The 18,674-nt window shown below is 40.0% G+C and overlaps 1 protein-coding gene across 2 annotated transcripts; it reads left to right on the forward strand.

Annotated features, from left to right (window-relative positions):
* Positions 1 to 146: 146 nt before the first annotated feature.
* xkr9 (XK, Kell blood group complex subunit-related family, member 9) lies at positions 147 to 15,768 on the forward strand. Of its 2 annotated transcripts, XM_015353722.2 has the most exons (5): positions 147 to 350; positions 1,793 to 1,899; positions 3,845 to 4,364; positions 11,574 to 11,782; positions 13,280 to 15,768. In XM_015353722.2, exons 3-5 carry the CDS (start codon positions 4,015 to 4,017, stop codon positions 13,915 to 13,917), a joined length of 1,197 nt encoding a protein of 398 aa, XP_015209208.2. In that variant the 5' UTR covers positions 147 to 350; positions 1,793 to 1,899; positions 3,845 to 4,014; the 3' UTR covers positions 13,918 to 15,768. The 2 variants fall into 2 exon arrangements, with proteins under 2 accessions (XP_015209208.2, XP_015209209.2); XM_015353723.2 differs by lacking the exons at positions 147 to 350; positions 1,793 to 1,899 and adding an exon at positions 2,019 to 2,115.
* The last annotated feature ends 2,906 nt before the right edge of the window (positions 15,769 to 18,674 follow it).

Here is an 18,674-nt window from a genome sequence, read left to right on the forward strand (position 1 = left end):
ATTCAAGCGCCTTTAGATATGAGGTTCTAAGTAGGCGTTTGAAAAAAAAACACTGAGGAAATAAATTAATCCTTGAGACCTCTGTTGACCACGGCGTCACATCGCGCGATTGGTTCGCTGCAGCTGCGTCCTAGGTCCGGACTAAGTGACGTCATGCAGATGTTTTAAAAAGCACGGCGCCTGTTCTGCGCAGATCTGTGCGCGACGAGAGCAGTCGCGTTTTCCTACCCCAGGCGTTTTACTGCTCCAGCTGCCCTGGCTGCTACGGGTCTGGTTCCGGGCGTTTTGTGAACCGTCCCGTGAAGCCGAGCAAGAGATAATCCTGAGCTAGAAGAACACAGCTGCTTAAGGTTTGGTTCCACGACGTGTTTCTAGGTGCCGGAACCACAGTTATTGGGAAAAAAAGAGACTGATAAAGGAAACTCTTGACCACTTCATCACCGTGTTGGTAGACAGGTACAAACAGAAAAGCAGAACAGGAGTCCGCAGGCAGCTGTGGGTGACGTCACCAGCAGTGCTTTTGCTTTGCAATGTAATTGCAAGTAAAGTTGCTGAAATAGGTTATGTTGCCTGCTTATGGCCATAAGATTGGCACATATTGTATATATAGTATGTACAATATATGTGTGTTTGTAAATTAAGATTATTTCTTGAAATATGTCTGCTAGTATTATTTAGGAAAAAAAACAACAATGGACTGAAAACATAGTTATACATTTGCACCCTTCTAGATAGGTGTGAACCTACAGTAGGAAAAGAACATACTGTAAGTTAACAAGAAGGGTTAGAAAAGAGGGGAGAGTTAGAAAAGGGCCCATATAGCCCATTAGGAAGTTAGTGGTCAGTTTATCTAAGGATCACATCTAGTAGTCTCTGAAATAAGCCAGGATATCAGCTTTACCAACAGGGCTGGGTAGCTTGTTCCACACTCCCACCACCCTTTGTATAAAAAAGTGCCTCTTTTTCTTGGTTTTAAATACCCATGTATTTTCCACTTACCATTTCACATTAAAAAAGACATATTTAAAATGCCTTTAGATTTAGCTTGGAAGACTTGAAGTTTGAAGTTGTTCAGACTGAAGAACTCCAGAGAGAGGCTTTTTTTTATCTTGGTGGTTATAGGTGGACTATAAGCGTTCAAAGAAATGAATGATCCACTGTAGATACATTAAAAAGAATAACAAAAACTTAATAGTTACATGGTGAAGACTTCACCAAACAAGTTAAGCAACATAGCAGGAGCTACCAGTACCTGTTAAATTCCATGAGCATCATTTTTGTGAAGTCAAGTGAAGACAATGTATTAAAGACACAGATTGTATCGAAGTGAGAGCTTGGAATACACGGTGTTAAGTTTATCTTATTGCAGTAATGTAGTACACATTATTACATATACATTGCCTTATGGAAATGCCAAAAAATTGCATAGAAAACATTTTAGAAGAATGTATATACTTGGAATCTGAAACATTATGAGAATGAATACATTTCAATGACTGCATCATTAAAGTTTAAAAGAAATTAAGTTACAACAGTCTGAACATGCACCCAAAAAACTTGTCTTCACACTTCAGAGTGTAAACTCCAGCAATTCAATAGTAAGATTAGCCTGAGTCCACATTACATTGTAATTTATGTGATGTTTGTTTAAAATTTAACCGCAAGCTCACTGGTTTGTTGAAGTTATATGTTTGGGCTCTGAAAGATGTCAAGATGATATGCAATTCTCTCAAACGCAAGATTCAAATCTTGTGTGGGATTGTAATTTCTGGCCTCATATTCTTACCAACAGGACGAGGGGTGAACATACTTGCTTCTCTGAGCATACTACTAAGAGCTTACATGACAATAAGCAAACATTGTTCCTGCATTCTGATGATTAAGGACATCTGGAAGCAGGTAATTGTGAGGCAAGTGCAGTGACTTCAACAAGGCACACGTGATCTCATAGTTAAGACTGCAATCACGTTCGCTGGTGGTGCCGGTCTTGAGTAAAGTGGGTGTGGTGTTTCCTAATAAGTTTCACATGAAAATGAAAGAAAAGCACCTAGTCAAGTAGTCTGGCTTCTCAACCCCTGTCAGTGTACAGCATGTAAGGAGACCAGACGTTATATGGTAAGACTGTGCTTTGTAATTGAGCTAAAGTGTGAATGTAATATTACTTTTATCCGTGTACTTGTCTGTCAGTTACCTCTGAGTTCTCAGTGGGCTTTCACCCCTTCTCGCTGCAGTTAGGATTTTTAAGTAGACAACCAGCAAGGTGCAGCAGCAGATGAGGACATAACAATATGCTAACAATATGTGTGAACTTAAAAAGTGGATTAAACTAGGTATAATTTGAAAAAAAAAAATCAGCTAGAGTGTTAGGTAATTGTACATTTTTCAAAAGCGTATCTATGTACACGTCGGGTATAGTTTTTTGATAAGAGCAGTATTTGCACAAGGTAAGCGATAATGGAAGACTGCAAAAGAGACTTTGATCTGTAAGCTTCTCATGTTTTAGTTCCGTCTTTTATTTATAAGCACAATGCTTTTGTGGTGTTCTTTGGTTAAACAAAATATAGTTTCTAGTAGTAAAAATAATAAAATATTTAAACCTTCAATGTCTGGGTAAAATCTAGATCAGGAATATTGTATCTTTACTTTGGAAAATTGTCTTTATATATTTGGTTGAAACTCTCCAATAAGACAAGAGGGACATGTAGAAAATAATTCTGCGGTTGTGTGTTGCAGTAAAATACTGTACATTCCTGGCCAAATAAAGGTCAAATAAAACCTGCTATAGCTTTTACAACTGATCATAAATGAAACATTCTTGTACTGTGAAATTACTGAATTCATATTCAAATTCCGTTAACTTATAGTGACTGCCTTTTTTTTAAACAACAACAGACACGTATACATAGTGCATGCTTGTGGCGCTGGTCAGGGTTAGCTACAGTATATCACGCTGAAGTGTCCTAGGAATGGTGAAACAGCTGTCTGGATTAACATTTATGGAGGAACTTCATCGAAAACAAAATGCTGACAGGCGTTTGAAAGGCTTTTATTATCTTTTATTTTTCAAGTATAGTTTTCTTCCAATAATGTTGGAAAATGTCACTGGAGAGTGAACAGCAGAAACCAGCTAATGGAAAGAAGCATGGCGATGGAATGAGGGCAAGGCCATGACGACTTAAGTAGAAGTGTGGTTTCATTTGAACAAGGTCCAAACATAACAATGCAGAATGCAGGCTACTCCACTATTTAAAACGTTACATCTTTTAACTCAAAGTAAAGTTCAGTGAACAACAACTGCATGCCTTTAAAACTAAGAAATTTGCCAAACAAACTACAAACAGTATCTTCATCAATTAGTGAAAGATATCCCTAGACCTAATGCTTGTGGAAGCAAAATAAGAATAAGATTCTCAAAACATCTAGTAATATTAACACTTTTATCAGTATTTTGTCATAACAGGTTGCAATAATACATATTATTAGAGACAGATTCTTCCCACAAACTGAGATTACAGAACTCCACCCCCTGCCACTGGATCACGCTGGTGTTCTTTTTTTAAAGTTGTATGTTATTTCACTTGTTGTTGTTGCTGCTGTTCTGTGTTTATGTTTTTGGCGGTCCCTTTAACGTCTTTGTATTGGAGCCCGTGTACAAATAAGCATTTCATTGCACTTTCAGTGCATATGGCAAAAAAACTGAACTGAACTATGTGTTACAGGTACTTAAAATCTGAATGACGTACAAAAACGTATAATCAAAAGTTAAAACATATCGCCCAGAATAATGCTGTCCTGGGCATACAATTGTGACGGTGTTTATTTTTCTTTCTTTTCTGACATGGAGGACTGAAACGTCTCTGTGACGGAAGAAATGATACCTCGTTGGTCTCTACAGATACAGTAAAGACGAGACTACAAGGGACCGCGCAACGTGCCCACGCTGTGGCAGGGGATATCGGGGAAACCCAGATTCATGAAGCCGAGGGCGAGAGCACGACGGAAGCAAGCCTTCAAATGAAAGGGGATGTCGCGGCTTTTAAAGAATATAAACCTTGCGCGATCAAGACGATGCAGTACTCCAAGCGCCATTGCTTCTGGACCGTTGTGGGGGTCTTGACTTACCTCCTTGACATCGGGACCGATGTCTGGGTTGCCTTCCAGTACTTTATGGATGGACGGTACGCCTGGTTTGCGCTGACTCTCTTATTCGTGGTCAGCGCAACAGTTACAATTCAGATATTCAGCTACTCCTGGTTCAAAGATGACCGAGAGAGAGAGCGTGGCGAAGAAACACAGGAAGAGCGAGAGGCTCCGGGACACTGTATCTTTCTCTTGCACCTGCTGCAGATGGGGATATTTACGAGGTTGTATGAAATTGTTTTTTTCACAATTACGTTAAGTTTTCGTATTGTAGCAGACGTGTTTCTTTTAAAACTGTTAGCCGTTCTGTCGGACAAAAAAACCCTTGTAGCGAAGATATATGAGACCACCGGAAGGGTAAAATCAGTCAATTTTATCGCCAAATCAACCCTTCGAGTTGTTAGAAATTGTTATCGTGGTGCGCTCGAAATCACAAAAACATGACATGTCTCAAGAAGAGAAAGAAAAATCATAAATAGCATACACACATCATGCATAAAATATTATTTGCATTACAGTGAAGACAGGATACGCCAAATCACAAATACATATTTTAATAGTTTTATAACAGTGTACATAAGTTAATAATGAGGCGAGATGGCAGATGTCGAGGGCGGAGTAGATATAAGTGCAGGCTGAACTCCAGGAAAAAATTTCCCAAGTGGTTTGGCGGCCAAGAGGTGAGAGTTTTTATTGGCGTAGATATCGTGTTTTCTCAATGTTACTCTGGGGCTACAGGCTGTTTGCTATTCTAGACCAGTATTTAATGCGACTGTGATATTGTCTGGACTTGCTCGTGTTAATGCTAGTCTCACTAAATTTGGAGTTAATGAATCTTAGATTTTCTGTGGAACACCGCCACCTGAAAATCACATTAGTACTTTGTTAATTGCGAAGCTCTCCATTTTGCAGTTACAAACAAGTGTGTTCTGCTTAACTTTTTAAATATTTAAAAAAACACATCTACTGGGATTATTATATAGCATCTAGGCGCTGTTGATGTTTAATGCACTAAAAGGTTTAACTTCCCTTTTCACATTTTATTTCTAAACGACCTTACCATTTTAATTTTTAAAGTTCAGTGGCACCTTTTTCTTCATTAATCAAAAACTTTTCGTCCTGGCCAAATTTCCCTTTGGGCTTTACCAATCATGGCCTCCTAATAATCCCCCTCTATGAACTAGCTTCATCACTCTGTTCTCCTCCCCACTGAGAGCTGGTGTGTGGTGAGTGTGCTGGTGCACTATGACTGCTTTTGCATCATCCAGGTAGGGGCTGCACGCTGCTGGTCGTGGAGGGGAATCCCCATTACCTATAAAGTGCTTTGAGGGGAGTTTCCAGAAAAGTGCTATATAAGTGTATTATTATTATTATAATGCATGTGGATTAAGCATTGGGTAACAATCTTGAAACATGCAATTGGACAGATCCACACAGATCATTTTACTGTAGGCCTATTGTTGTTCCTGATCATTATTAACAATCTATATTACCTTTAAAGCACTTTTAGTGGAGTGTCCAGAAAGCGCTATATAAGTGAAAGCAATTATTATTAATTATAAGTAGTTCAGGTGGGTAGTGGCATCAGTATGTATAGTCTGCAAAGGAACAAGTAATAGGTTTATTCCGTGCTGAAAAGAGAAGAGAGAAAATGCAATGTTTCAGCAGTGAAGCCTTTTTCAGGTGGGGTCAGTCACCTAAAGAAGGCATAAAGCAGGTGGCCAGACTAAGGAAGAACAGGAGGAGAGGTGTGGAAAGCTGGAATCTGCAAATGAAGAGAGAGGATTTAGGAGACGAGTCTGTGGTTAAGAGAAGGAGGAAGGTGTGATCCTAGTTTCAGGATCATTTTGGTTTCAGATGTCCTTCAGCAATAGGAGTTCCAACACCCCTCTGTGAGGACACAGCCAGAGAGATCAGAAAGGTCTTGGCCCTTAGAGGCAAGTTGGGGAAGAGATCTGTGATCCTCACAGCTCTGACATGTCCCCTGAACCAGGCTGCCAGTCTTCTTCCTGTCTCACCCATGTAAATAGCTGGGCATTTTCTGCATGCGATGCACTAAATGAGGTTGCTGGAAATACATGAACCTAGTACCTGGTGATGGGGTGTGATGACCAGGACCTCTTTAACCACCTGCCGGAGGTGCTCCAAAGACCAGAAAACAGGAGTAAATATACTTTTCTGGGAAAGGAAGCGGAATTCCTGGGACAAAAACTTGATGCCACATGGCTACATCCTGTAATCAGTAAGGTAAATGCCATCAGCAAAGTGCCTGCACCCAGAAACGTTACAGAACTTAAAGCTTACTTGGGTCTCTTGAGGTAATACGACGGGGTCCTCATGAGTCTCTCCATGGTCCCAGCTCCATCACACACTTTGCTGTTAAAAAACAGGGAATACCAGTGAGGAGCAGAAGCGGAAAGTCAAAGTAAGTCATGAAGTCTTCTCAAGTGTTAGTTCAGTATAATGGAGATGAAGAAGTTCTACGTTTTTGTGATGCATGTCTGTATGGAGTGCGTGCTGTACTGTCACATAAAATGCAGAATGGAAACAAAAGGCCTGTTGGGTTAGTGTCTCTTATTCTGATCTCCGCTGAAAAGAATTATGCTCAATGAGACAAAGAGGGCCTAGTGGGGATCACCGCCACCTGAAAATCACATTAGTACTTTGTTAATTGCGAAGCTCTCCATTTTGCAGTTACAAACAAGTGTGTTCTGCTTGACTTTTTAAACATTTAAAAAAACACATCTACTGGGATTATTATATAGCATCTAGGCGCTGTTGATGTTTAATGCACTAAAAGGTTTAACTTCCCTTTTCACATTTTATTTCTAAACGACCTTACCATTTTAATTTTTTAAGTTCAGTGGCACCTTTTTCTTCATTAATCAAAAACTTTTCGTCCTGGCCACATTTCTATGCTCTATGGTGGAGCATAGAAATGTACAGACCCTATCCTACCCAGAGTAAGAGACTGTGTACCTAAATGCTGGAAAGAACAAACCCAGAGAAGTGGCTTTGGCCCCTACAGAGTTTGCCAAACTCAGTTAAGAATGGATGCACATTTAATTACCTGTAGTGTGCTCTCTGAAGGCACCAGCTCTGTAGGCTTTGGGCATTTACTGGGACAATTATTAATTGCACAGCAACACTTAATTCTGTCTTATTAACAAGCATTGCCGCTACATACCCCACCACAAGGGTAGAAGGCATCAGTGTCATGCAGGCACCACCCGCACAAAAGCTTTGACCCGGGGTTGTTTGTGGAGGTCAAAATTGAATGAGGACACTGAGAATCTAGTAGAAACGCGCACCTTAAGTCATGTCGGGAGCACAAAAAGGCTACTGCTGTGGCTTCCCTTCATCCCTGGGAGTGGCCAGACAAACCATGGAAAAGACTACATATTGATTAGGAATAAGTAATAGGTCTATTCCAGGCTGAAAAGAGAAGAAAAGTAACAACGTTTTGGCTGTGGAGCCTTCCTCTGGTGTGGACCAAAACGTTGTGTTTCTTTTCTTCTCTTTTGTCTCTTTTCAGCATGGGATAAACCTTTACTTGTTCCTTTGCAGCCTATGAATGCTGACGCTGCTATCTCCTTGAACTACATATTGATTTATGCAGTTGCAGGACCATTTATGGGTGAAACTGTTTTTGGCGCTAATAGATGCTCATTCAGAATGCATGGACGTGTATCCTGTAATCTCAGAGACTTCGGCTGTTACAAGTGATTGTTTATACATCATAAACAATTATACAGCTTAAGCAATCGATGCATACCTCAGATGGTCGTGTCAGAAACCGGAGCATGTTTTGCCAGCACAGAATTCAAGGAATTCATGAGAAGGGATGGTATTATTCACATAACTTCAGCCCCATAGCAGGCGTCTTGAAATGGGCTGGTAGAGTGTGCTGTTCAGACTTTAAAGGAAATTATGGTGGAAAAAAGCTCTGAGGGGAGTATATCAGCTAAAGTAGGTCGAGTGCTTTTCAGTTACAGGATCACACCACAAACCACAAGAAAACAGTCCCCTGTTGAAATGTTAATGAGCCACTAACTGCATTCCGCCCTTAACTTAGAGTAGCCAGACCTAAAAAAGAAAATGAGAGAAAACCAACAACAGCAGCAGAAGACAGGACGTGACGAGCAGACTTCAGGATTGTAATTTCCAACAGAGAGACGATGTTTTAACCAGAAACCTTAGTGATGGTCCAGAGCAGATCCCGGGACCGCAAAAGCAAGCAGTGCAGTGTCATGAACTGGGAGGCAGGAGGTGGAAGCGTGGGGAGACGTCATGTGGATCATATTCATTGATGGCACGAAAAACCGGGAAGCGGTAGCAAAAGTGTGGAGGCAAGTCAATCAATCAGGCCCAGAACGCTCAGACTTGGTCATGGTGGCACCAGTCGATTCATTCATAGCAGCAGAAACCCCCAGGCCAACAACACCACCGGAAGGTGGAAAAAGATGGGGATCAAGCTGAGGAAATCTCCCCAGACAACCCTGCCAGTTCATGGGGGGACAGCAAGTTCCGCCTTTCACAGAGAACCAACAAACTTCCAAGGTATTTGAAAGATCTTGAACTGGGAAATTCAAAAGTTCACTAGGGTGGTAGTTTTGTTTCAGAAGTGTAACTGTGTGTTCTGTTAAACCTGTAAAAAAACAAACTCCAGGCTTAAGGGAGATGGAATGTAGTAGATTGTATTTACTGGTGGTGCCACTAGAGGGAAGTATACTTTAAGTATACTTAAGTGCTTTACTAATACTAACATAACTTTATCTGTTGTTGGGCAGCACAGTGGTTCGCTGCCCTGGGACCCGACTTCAATTCTGGACCTGGATTGATGTGATTGATGTTGGGTTTGCATGTTCTCGTGGGATACCTTCAGGTGCCTGTAAAATTGGCTCTGATGTGAGTGTGTGCATATCGGTGTCTGTGTGTGCCCTGCAATTATGTCTGAAACGTGATTTCTGCGACATGCGTGCAGGTGAGTGTGAATTCCATTGTCAAGTTCAGTTTGTTAGAAACCTCCTGACACTTCACAATTACAAAATGTCTGTCATGCCTTTGTGCTATTTACAATAAATGTTAACACGCAGAGCAGACATTCATAATTCTGTCAGTATCCATTAGTTCCACATGACCACGAACTATGAGTGCTTATTAAGGTTATGCTGTGTGTCTGCTTTTGTCAAAGATTGTCCTTTCCGTGTGATCTGAGAGACTTGTGTGGGAGTGTGTTTATTTAAGCATGTTATTTATGTCATTGGAAAAAATTGACTTGAAGTAAAGTACAGCTCTTTTTCTGAACCAAGTTTCAGGCAATAGCACTGTTTGTTTGCCATTGGTCAATAGCGTAGCACATGGAGGACAACACTGATCAATTCAAAAGAAAGTTCATGTTATTTGAAAAACTATTTTAAAGCCCCTAGAAATGGCCTGAAGGAATGTATTAGTATTTTGCGGTAGTCGTTTTTTCCTTACATTTTATTGTTGAAAATGATTCAATTACAGATGAACCCATATCTGATATTTTGGTACAACCCAATCCTTCTGAGACAAAGTCAATAATATACTGTGGAGTGCTCCAGGGATGTGTGAATTTACCACTGCCCTTCACTCTTCACTTCACTAGACAAATGATTGTGTTGCCAGTGGTCCAAATCAGTTCCTAAATAACTTTTCTGATACCTCCACCTTACTTTCTTTGATGAAAGATAATGATGATCCCAGCCTGTTTCAGAATTGTGTAGTTTGGTTGCATGGTGTGATCAGAAAGCCTGGATTTTAAATACTTAAATTAAAAACAGAATAAATTGCCTTTGGTCTTTGAACAGGATGAATACCCACCCCCAGATATAATTTGTTATGGGTTCTTTAAATAAGTTATATCCTTGAAATATCTGGAAATACACATAGATGCTAATCTGTCTGGGTAGGGATATGCTGACTTTATATGTGATAAAGTGTAACACCAAATTTACTTCCATAGTAGGTTACAGGTTTTTGGTGCTCGTAGTCAGATTCTGTCTGTGTTTTTCAGTTCTATGGTACAAATTGCCGTGCACTATGGGATAACTGTCTGGTATAACAATCTTTCTGTGCAATAAAAAGCCTATACATTCAGACTCTTCAGGATGTGATCTAAGATAGTAGGGCTTCCAGCTGAGCTGAGCTTACGTTACAAGTATGTTGAGACTAGATGTTAGTAGCTCATCTGATCCCTCTCATGTTCTGCTTGAAGAATACCAGCTGATGCCTTCCAACAAGCTGTTTAAAGTTTATGGGCAAGTACAATTAGTGGTTACTTGCAAAAATGAAGGGTAACTGTGCAATTATAGCGACTCAGGGTGGTTGTAGGGGAATTGAACATATGAGTTCTGGTAATCTACGTGGATTCCTGTAGGAGTGAGGGGTAATGACTTTGTAGGGGTTGCTGTCTTTCATGTAATGTTATATTTATTTATAATGTCATGTTTATATGTACTGTTTGTATGTTTTTATAAGTCTGTAAAACATACTGTAGGTGCAGTGGTGCAAAACAAATGTCTGAGAAATCAGACAATAAAGTATTATTTGACCATACTGTATCGTATTTTCTCCCAAGAATTCTAAAGAAAACAACAAATTATGTTTATTAAACACTATTTCATTAAATTCTAAGATTGTACTTCTACTCCCTTGCATATAAATTCTCCTGGCTACATAGAACTCTGCACACATCCTTTCTACCCCCTCTCTTCATCTAGACTTCACTAAAGCTGCCTCCCTGGCTCATTCCTCGCAAGTGAGGGGGGTTGTGACAGTGCTGACCTTTGGCCAGGGCTGTCATTTCCTCAGCCAGGCGAGTATGAAGTACGTTTGTCCCCCTATATTTGTCAGCTTGTTATGTTGTTATTAGAATTTAACCACACTATTCTATTAATATCATATAAAAACTTTTATAATCCACGGTTACAAAATAGGTGGGTATTATCCATTTGCTAACATACTAGAGTGGAGAAGTTTAATGCAAATTTCTTGTTTTGGTCCACCTTTTTGGAGTCGTTTTTAGAGAAAAACATGTGCCATGTGAACATGAAAAAGAGAGAACAACGAAGCTCTGCCCACCCATAGATAATGTGCAAACAAAAGAAGAGCTTGAACATATTGAACTGTATAACTGTATACGCTGTATAAAACTACTATTGCTAGTAGTCTTGGCTGTGAAGGAGACAGTTAACAATATTATGGTACCTGGGGAAAAGGTAGAGTAAAAAAATGACATATTGCTTTATTTTCATGCACATTTCTCTCTGTATATACGTTTTCACAAAAGCAAGAACTCTGTATCTTTAAGTTGGTGAAAAGACAGCTGCAGTTAAATTGCCCAATAAAAGAAAAGAATGGCAGTTGTGTAAAACTCTTATTTTTTATTGTCTTTATGCTCTTTAAAGGTATATCTGGCTTCTTGGTAAGGGGCTCAAAGCGATGAAGTCCAGATGCTCTGTGAGTTACCAGGGAAATAACATCCACTGTGTGGCGTTCGCTGAGGCAGCCGACGTCAGCATGCTCAGGCTGTTCGAAACCTTCCTGGAGAGTGTCCCCCAGCTCGTCCTGCAGCTGTACATCATCCTGGAATACGGCAACATCATCACCATTCAGTGTAAGTGCAGAGCTGCAGTACGTAGTGCTGGCAAGCTGCACAGGGCGAAAACGCCTGGCCACCGTTAGTACAAGCACAAGGTGAAAACGAAAACAAAAAATGAACATGCTCAGCTAGTGTTCAGTCTTTAGAATTATCAGCGTGTGTACAATAAGAAGAAGAAACCAAAAAGAGAAGGAAACAGCAGCTGGCCGGAGAAATTATTTTTAAAAATATTTTCAATTCTGTGTGTATAAGACACAACTTTAGTGTGCGACTCCTCAAATTCAAACTGAAAAGAAACAAAAAAAACCTAATCTTCTATCACACCATTGTCAATGTTTGTGGAATAATATATATCATCCTTCTGAAAGTCACTGATAAGAGTTGTAGCAACCTGGAGTCTATTATGGAAGCACCCGGAGCTTGTGATCTAAGAGCAAGGCTGAACTATGCCCTGGATGGGGATCCGGCTCACAAGTTTAGCACGCACACAATCACTAGCACAAACACACGGTGATAGCCAAGTCAGAATGCCTTTTGAAGGAAGCTAGAAACTGAATCATCTGAGACAACAAACGCAAACAAGGGAAGGGCATGGAAACTCGACACGGATGCCTTTAAGGTTCATTTGTGAGCTAGAGAACCAGGAACTGTGAGGCAGCAGTACAAACTGCCACAGCACTGTGCTGCTCTTAAGATTCATTATAAAACAATGCACACTATACTGCCAAGTATCAGCTTTCTGACAACGATGAATGGTTAAATAAGAAGCATATTGAGAAAGAAACACTTTCATCCTGATCTATTACAAAAAATACATTTTCAGTAGTTTGGTCAAATTCTAATAATGACAAAATGGAGTGGCGTGGTGGCTCTGTGGTTAAGGATCTGCGCCAGTGGCTGGAAGGTTGCTGGTTTGTATCCCGCGGCCGGCAGAGGAATCCTACTCCGTTGGGCCCCTGAGCAAGGCCCTTAACCCCAGCTGCTCCAGGGGCACCGTATAAATGGCTGACCCTGAGCTCTGAACCCAAGCTTCTCAAGTGATCTTATCTTAAAATGAACTGAAGAATATTAAGAGATAGCACATTTAATATTTTGGTAAACTCACCAGGCTGAGGAAATGACAGTTCTGGTCAGAGGTGTTTCCTCACTGAGGAATGAAACAGGGAGGCAGCTGCAAGGGTGAAGTTGGGGTAAAGAGAGGGGGACAAGAACTGATGCATACAGAGTGGTGGGTAGACATGGAGTACCTTGACTTCCTCTTGAACATCCTTTAAATGACACCATTAAGTAATATGGTTTAAATATGTCACCCTTTGCAACTGGATACAAAGTGTTGGAATGTACAGGATCAGCTGGGGAAATCTGATTGTCAGCTTTAATTTGTGCAGAAAATTTAAGAGCTGCTCAGCAGTTTGCTAAAAATACAATACCTGTTGTGCCATGTCAGTAGTTATGTGAGAAATGAAGTATTTTATGCTTTTACTAACCCTTCATCTTTAACTGAATTTCCAGATATTACCATCCTGACCTCGTTCTTCAGTATCGCCTGGGCCACTGTGGACTATCAGAGGTGTCTTCGGAGATCCTTACATTATAAGGAAGAAATACAGGCTGGCTTATCTACTGTGGTGTACCTGCTTTATAAACTCTTCACAGTGACCTCGCGTGTGTTAAGCATAATTCTCCTGACCATTTTGAATGTGGTCTGGACTTCGGCATTGGTTGTTGTGTGGCTGTTTGGCACTCTTTGGGCCTTCAGACAGAAGACAACTTTCTGCACATCCAAAACTTTGGAGGTTTTTTATCGAATGATTGTAGGAGTCTTCCTTGTTTTCACATTTTTTAATGTGAAAGGACAAAACACGAAAGTATCAATGACAATCTACTATATACTTTCTGCATTACAGACTTTGTTCATTATGTTAGTAATTTACTTTTTGAAGCCGTCAGCTCAAAGGACAGATTATTTCTTTCCAATTTGTATCACAGTAATATGCACTTTTGTTTTGGGTATTATTTGTCTTGTTCTTTACTATAAATTCTTTCACCCCAAAAAATACTGTGTTGTGGAACCTGATGAAGTCGACGGGTTGGAAGTGGGAGCAAGCAGACAAAAACCGTCACGAATGAACACTTTTGTACAGCAGTAAAATGTCTTGCTTGTGGAGGTTTATTACATATAAAGCCCACTGGGTGGCGCCAGTGTTACAACTTTTTTTCAGTGTACAAATTAGGCACCGAAGTTCATCTCACTTGAATTGAAAATATTTCACCAAAATAATGGCTCTTTGTAGGTTGGATCTGTAAAAGATATTTTTAACTAAAGCTGAGAATAATAATTATATGTATATCATGGTATACTTGGACATTGATATGCATTCAATTTTCCTGTACTTGTATACACTATATATTTAATGTTTCTGAGTGTTCTGATTATTTATAAATTGATTATTTATACTTTCCCAAATGTATTAAAATATTTCACTTTATTTTGCATTTCCCTATCCCTTGCAACCCAATCACTGTTTCTTTTTATATATTGTTAAAAAGATCTCTCAGAATGAACTGGCATTATCTTTTACAACACTGGATTTTGCACAACTACTAACACTCAGCTGCTGGCCTGTGGTTGTGTTAATAGCAGGTTATTTATTGAAAGCCACTGGTGTAGAAAAAGGATTGATACAAAGAAACTGGAGAACAAACAGAACTATAGGTTTAGCAGAGCATCTCTCTTAAACTGATGTTGAAAAGTGGCATTCAATAATTAAAACACTTATTTTAACAATTAATTATTCATTGATTTTTTTATATTTGTTATTTCTTGTATTCATACATTTATTAATTTGTTTACATTTTGACAAAATGTTATACATGGATCACCTGTGGGGAGCTTGCATGGTTTAAGGCAGAGTAGTGGGGTAGTTTATTGCCATATGTACAGGTACATTGGAGTTCTTAATTGCGCAGATATCTCAGGACATACACAGTACAACAGACAACACCACACAATGTAGACAGTACATCACATAATAAATAATAACAACAGGAACAATGAATATGTTGTGGACAATTAATATTTAGTAGTGAGAAAAATACAGGGTAGACCGTGCGAAAAATGCAGAGTGTGGGTGTGAGTCTGAGGCAGTGCAGTTAGCTTTTGAGGATGCGTACTGCAGTGGGATAGAAGCTGTTTTTGAGTCTAGTGGTCTTTGCTTTAACAGTGAGGTACTGCTTACCAGAGCACAGGGGGGAGAACACTTTGTGGTCGGAATGGTTGGAATCCGGAATTATAGATTGGGCTTTATTGTGATAGTGGATAGTGTGAATCCTCTGTGCCGTTGTCAAAAGCCTGTGTAGTGCATCTCTGTCATGCCTGGTAGTACTGCTGAACCATACAGTGATGCCACCAGTGAGGGCACTTTCTATGGTGCTGCAGTAAAAGTTGATGAGGTGCTGCTTCCCTATAACACATTTCTATAACACATTTCATAAGCACCACAGAAAGTGCAGGGATTGTTGTGCCTTTTTCAGACAGGCTACACTGTTGTGAGGCCGAGCCAAGTCGGTGGAGATCTGCAGGCCGAGGAACCTGAAACAGCTGACAGTTTTCACTGCTGTGCCATTGATGCTGATTGGGGTGTGACTCCCTCTGTGTTTTCTGAAGTCCACAATGAGCTCTTCTGTCTTGTTGACATTCAGGGCCAGATTGTTGTTAAGACACCATCTTGTAAGGTTTAACGGTTTCATAGTTACCCACTTCTGCCTTGTGTCATTGTGACTGATTGACAGCACTACAAAAACACCTCTCAGATACACAAGGGTAAAAGTATTTTCCATTTCACTTGAAAACTGTTCTGTGTTTACTAACAGCTTAGGTCCGGAAGTCTGAATGTCATCCCTATATAGAACGTGTTACATTGTTCAAATAATAACATAATAACCACACTTAATGTATCATTAATATTTTTACTGTAATATTCCTCAAGATGTAATAAACTATGAACACTGAAATAATGCTTTTGTTTTTTAGCATCATTAGTTTAGTAATTGCAAATTAATGTCATGAAAGCGCTGCTTAGATGTCAAATGTATTGTATAATATGTCAATGATTGTTATGTAGGATTCAAAAGTGTGCATATTCAAGGACTTATGCATTATTACATTGGCTTATTCACAATTTGAAGGTGAATATTTCATAACTTGCCTCAGCTCCATTGAGCACCAATGAACGTAGGGAAGACTAGGGAAGAAATTAACACGCAGCAGGTGGTTAACTTGCAACTCCAGTCCATCCACATACAGCAGTCCAGGCTCATGTAAAACCACGGCTATGGATTTACACCAAAGACAGGTGTCTGGTATTAAAGGATTCTGTTGCTTTAAGGTGTAGTTCAACGTTATTCAGTGTAGCCTTAGAAAAGGTAGGTTGAATGCCTTGAGAAACATGGAAATCGGCTTGAATGTATACAAAATAGGTCTTACTTGATAGATAGACACGTAACTGGAGTATTTGACACATTCAGCATGAAATATATATAGATGTTCAGAATACTTTAAATAAACTACCCTATAAAAGATTAATTGTCAAATTACAGGCAATAGGTACTGTGGGAAGTGTGTTTGTTTGGATTAAGAATTCATTAATTGCTTGGAAATGCCACTGATCAATGCTCGGTTTGAAGCTAGCAACACAGAACCACTCAACAGAGCTGCACCCTCCGTGAACACACGCAAGGCTGAAGGACCTGACGGTAACCCAGTCGTATCCTCAGAGCCTGTGCCAATCAACTGGCGGGTATATTCACAGACATTTTTAACATGTCCCTGGCCCAAGCCGTAGTCCCCACCTGCTTCAGGATAACCACTATCATCCCACTACCGAAGAAAACCACAGTGACATGTCTTAATGAATACCGACCGGTGGCACTAACACCTGTCATCATGAAATGCTTCGAGAGGCTGGTCATGAGGCACATTAAGGACACCATTCCGAACACACTGGGCCCGTACCAGTTTGCCTACCAGCCCAACAGATCCACAGATGACGCAATCTCCATTGCCATACACACTGCCCTATCCCATCTGGATAAAAAGAAAACATACGTAGGACTACTATTCATCGACTTCAGCTCAGCTTTTAACACTATCATTCCAGAGAAACTAGTCAAGAAACTCAGTGCACTGGGTCTCAACACCACCCTATGCAACTAGATTCGGGACTTTCTGACAGGCAGACCTCAGGCTGTCAGGCTTGGAAACCAAACCTCCAGCACACTAACTGAACACTGGGGTCCCCCAGGGGTGTGTGCTTAGTCCATTGCTCTACTCCCTCTACACCCACGACTGAAAGGCCAAACACAACACCAACTCCATCATCAAGTTTGCTGATGACACCACAGTTGTAGGTCTGATCACAGACAGTGATGAGAGGGTCTACAGGGAGGAGGTCAATCTCCTTACAACATGGTGTGAAGACAACAACCTCACCCTCAAAGTCAGCAAAACCAAGGAGCTGATCGTTGATTTCAGAAAACTGCAAAACGGACATGCCCCTATCCACATCAACGGGACTGAAGTGGAAAAGATCAGTAACTTCAAATTTCTTGGCGTCCATATCACCAAGGACCTCACATGGTCTCTCAACGCTACCTGTCTGATCAAGAAAGCGCAACAGCTCCTGTACTTCTTAAGACGGTTGAAGAAGACTAAGATATGTCTCCAGATCCTCACTAACTTTTACAGATGCACTACAGAAAGCACACTGACAGGTTGCATCACAGTGTGGTATGGCAACTGCAGTATTAGTGACCGCAAAGCCCTACAGCAGGTGGTGAAAACTGCCCAGTCCATCACTTGGGTTGCTCTCCCATCCATCCAGGACATTTATGACAGACGGTGCTTGTTTGTAACCTGTCTTATGTTCTTCAATGGATAAAGTTATTAGAAATTTTGAGGTCTGCTTCCTGTTAGGAGTATACGAAAGACCAAAAATGAGACAAGGCAGCTCAGAATTGCCCGAGTGATATGTATAGTGTATGTTTCTACTTCCTGTGTGTATCACATTGTGCTTATTAATGTTTATTTTCCAATGATTGTTTGTTCATCATCAATCAATCCAATGATTGTGATTATGTCCCTCTTTTCTGTTTTTAGTTGGTACATCTGAATGTATAATTGTTTCTTTGGTTCTGCAGGAGTTACTTCTCTCTTAAGAATTAAAAGATACATTTTAGTTTCAACTATAAAATTGGTTCCTTCAAGACTGCATTGATTTCTTAGATTTAATTATCTGTTTGCTAGTTGTTTTTCTAAATGATACATTTTTGGACAGATATTTATCAGACCATGGAAACAGTAAGGAATACATTCCATGTAATGCTGTTTCCACCTTGAACAGCTATAGCACCCCAGATCAACACCTTTGTGATGAATAGAGGACAGGACAACCTAAATAGGCCATACTTCTTCAAAACGTTCATTTTTTTAAATTGGCGCATACATAAATAAACGATGTCACGCTTACGTATCAAACACTAAAAGAACGAAGGGCCCGATTTTTGATGGGTTTAAATTATGTGCAGGAGCTTAGTTTACAGGTGAATAACAAAGGTGTTTCTCGTTCATTCTGTGATCTATCACTTTACTATATCAAAACAAACAGGGCACGGTTTACTATACAGAATGCATGTATGGGCCCTCGAAGGAGAACCCTTGGTAGTTGTGAAAAAATGCATAATAACTTCATATTGCCAATAGATATTCAATTTTCCAAATTTAAACTAGGATTAAATTACCACAACAATTAGGCAGAATTCAAATGGTAGAGAACAAATTGTTTTGAAAAAATAGGTTTCATCAGGTGGTATTTAACATCATTGTTTTTAATGTTAGTTGGATAAGCAT

This window comes from Lepisosteus oculatus, chromosome 6, assembly GCF_040954835.1.
Source record: "Lepisosteus oculatus isolate fLepOcu1 chromosome 6, fLepOcu1.hap2, whole genome shotgun sequence".
Lineage (NCBI taxonomy): Eukaryota > Metazoa > Chordata > Actinopteri > Semionotiformes > Lepisosteidae > Lepisosteus > Lepisosteus oculatus.

Coding starts and splice junctions, on each gene's coding strand:
- xkr9 (XM_015353722.2), top strand. CDS start 4,015: ATGAAAGGGGATGTCGCGGCTTTTAAAGAATATAAACCTTGCGCGATC. Junction 4,365..11,573: donor CAGATGGGGATATTTACGAG/GTTGTATGAAAT, acceptor TGCTCTTTAAAG/GTATATCTGGCTTCTTGGTA. Junction 11,783..13,279: donor CAACATCATCACCATTCAGT/GTAAGTGCAGAG, acceptor CTGAATTTCCAG/ATATTACCATCCTGACCTCG.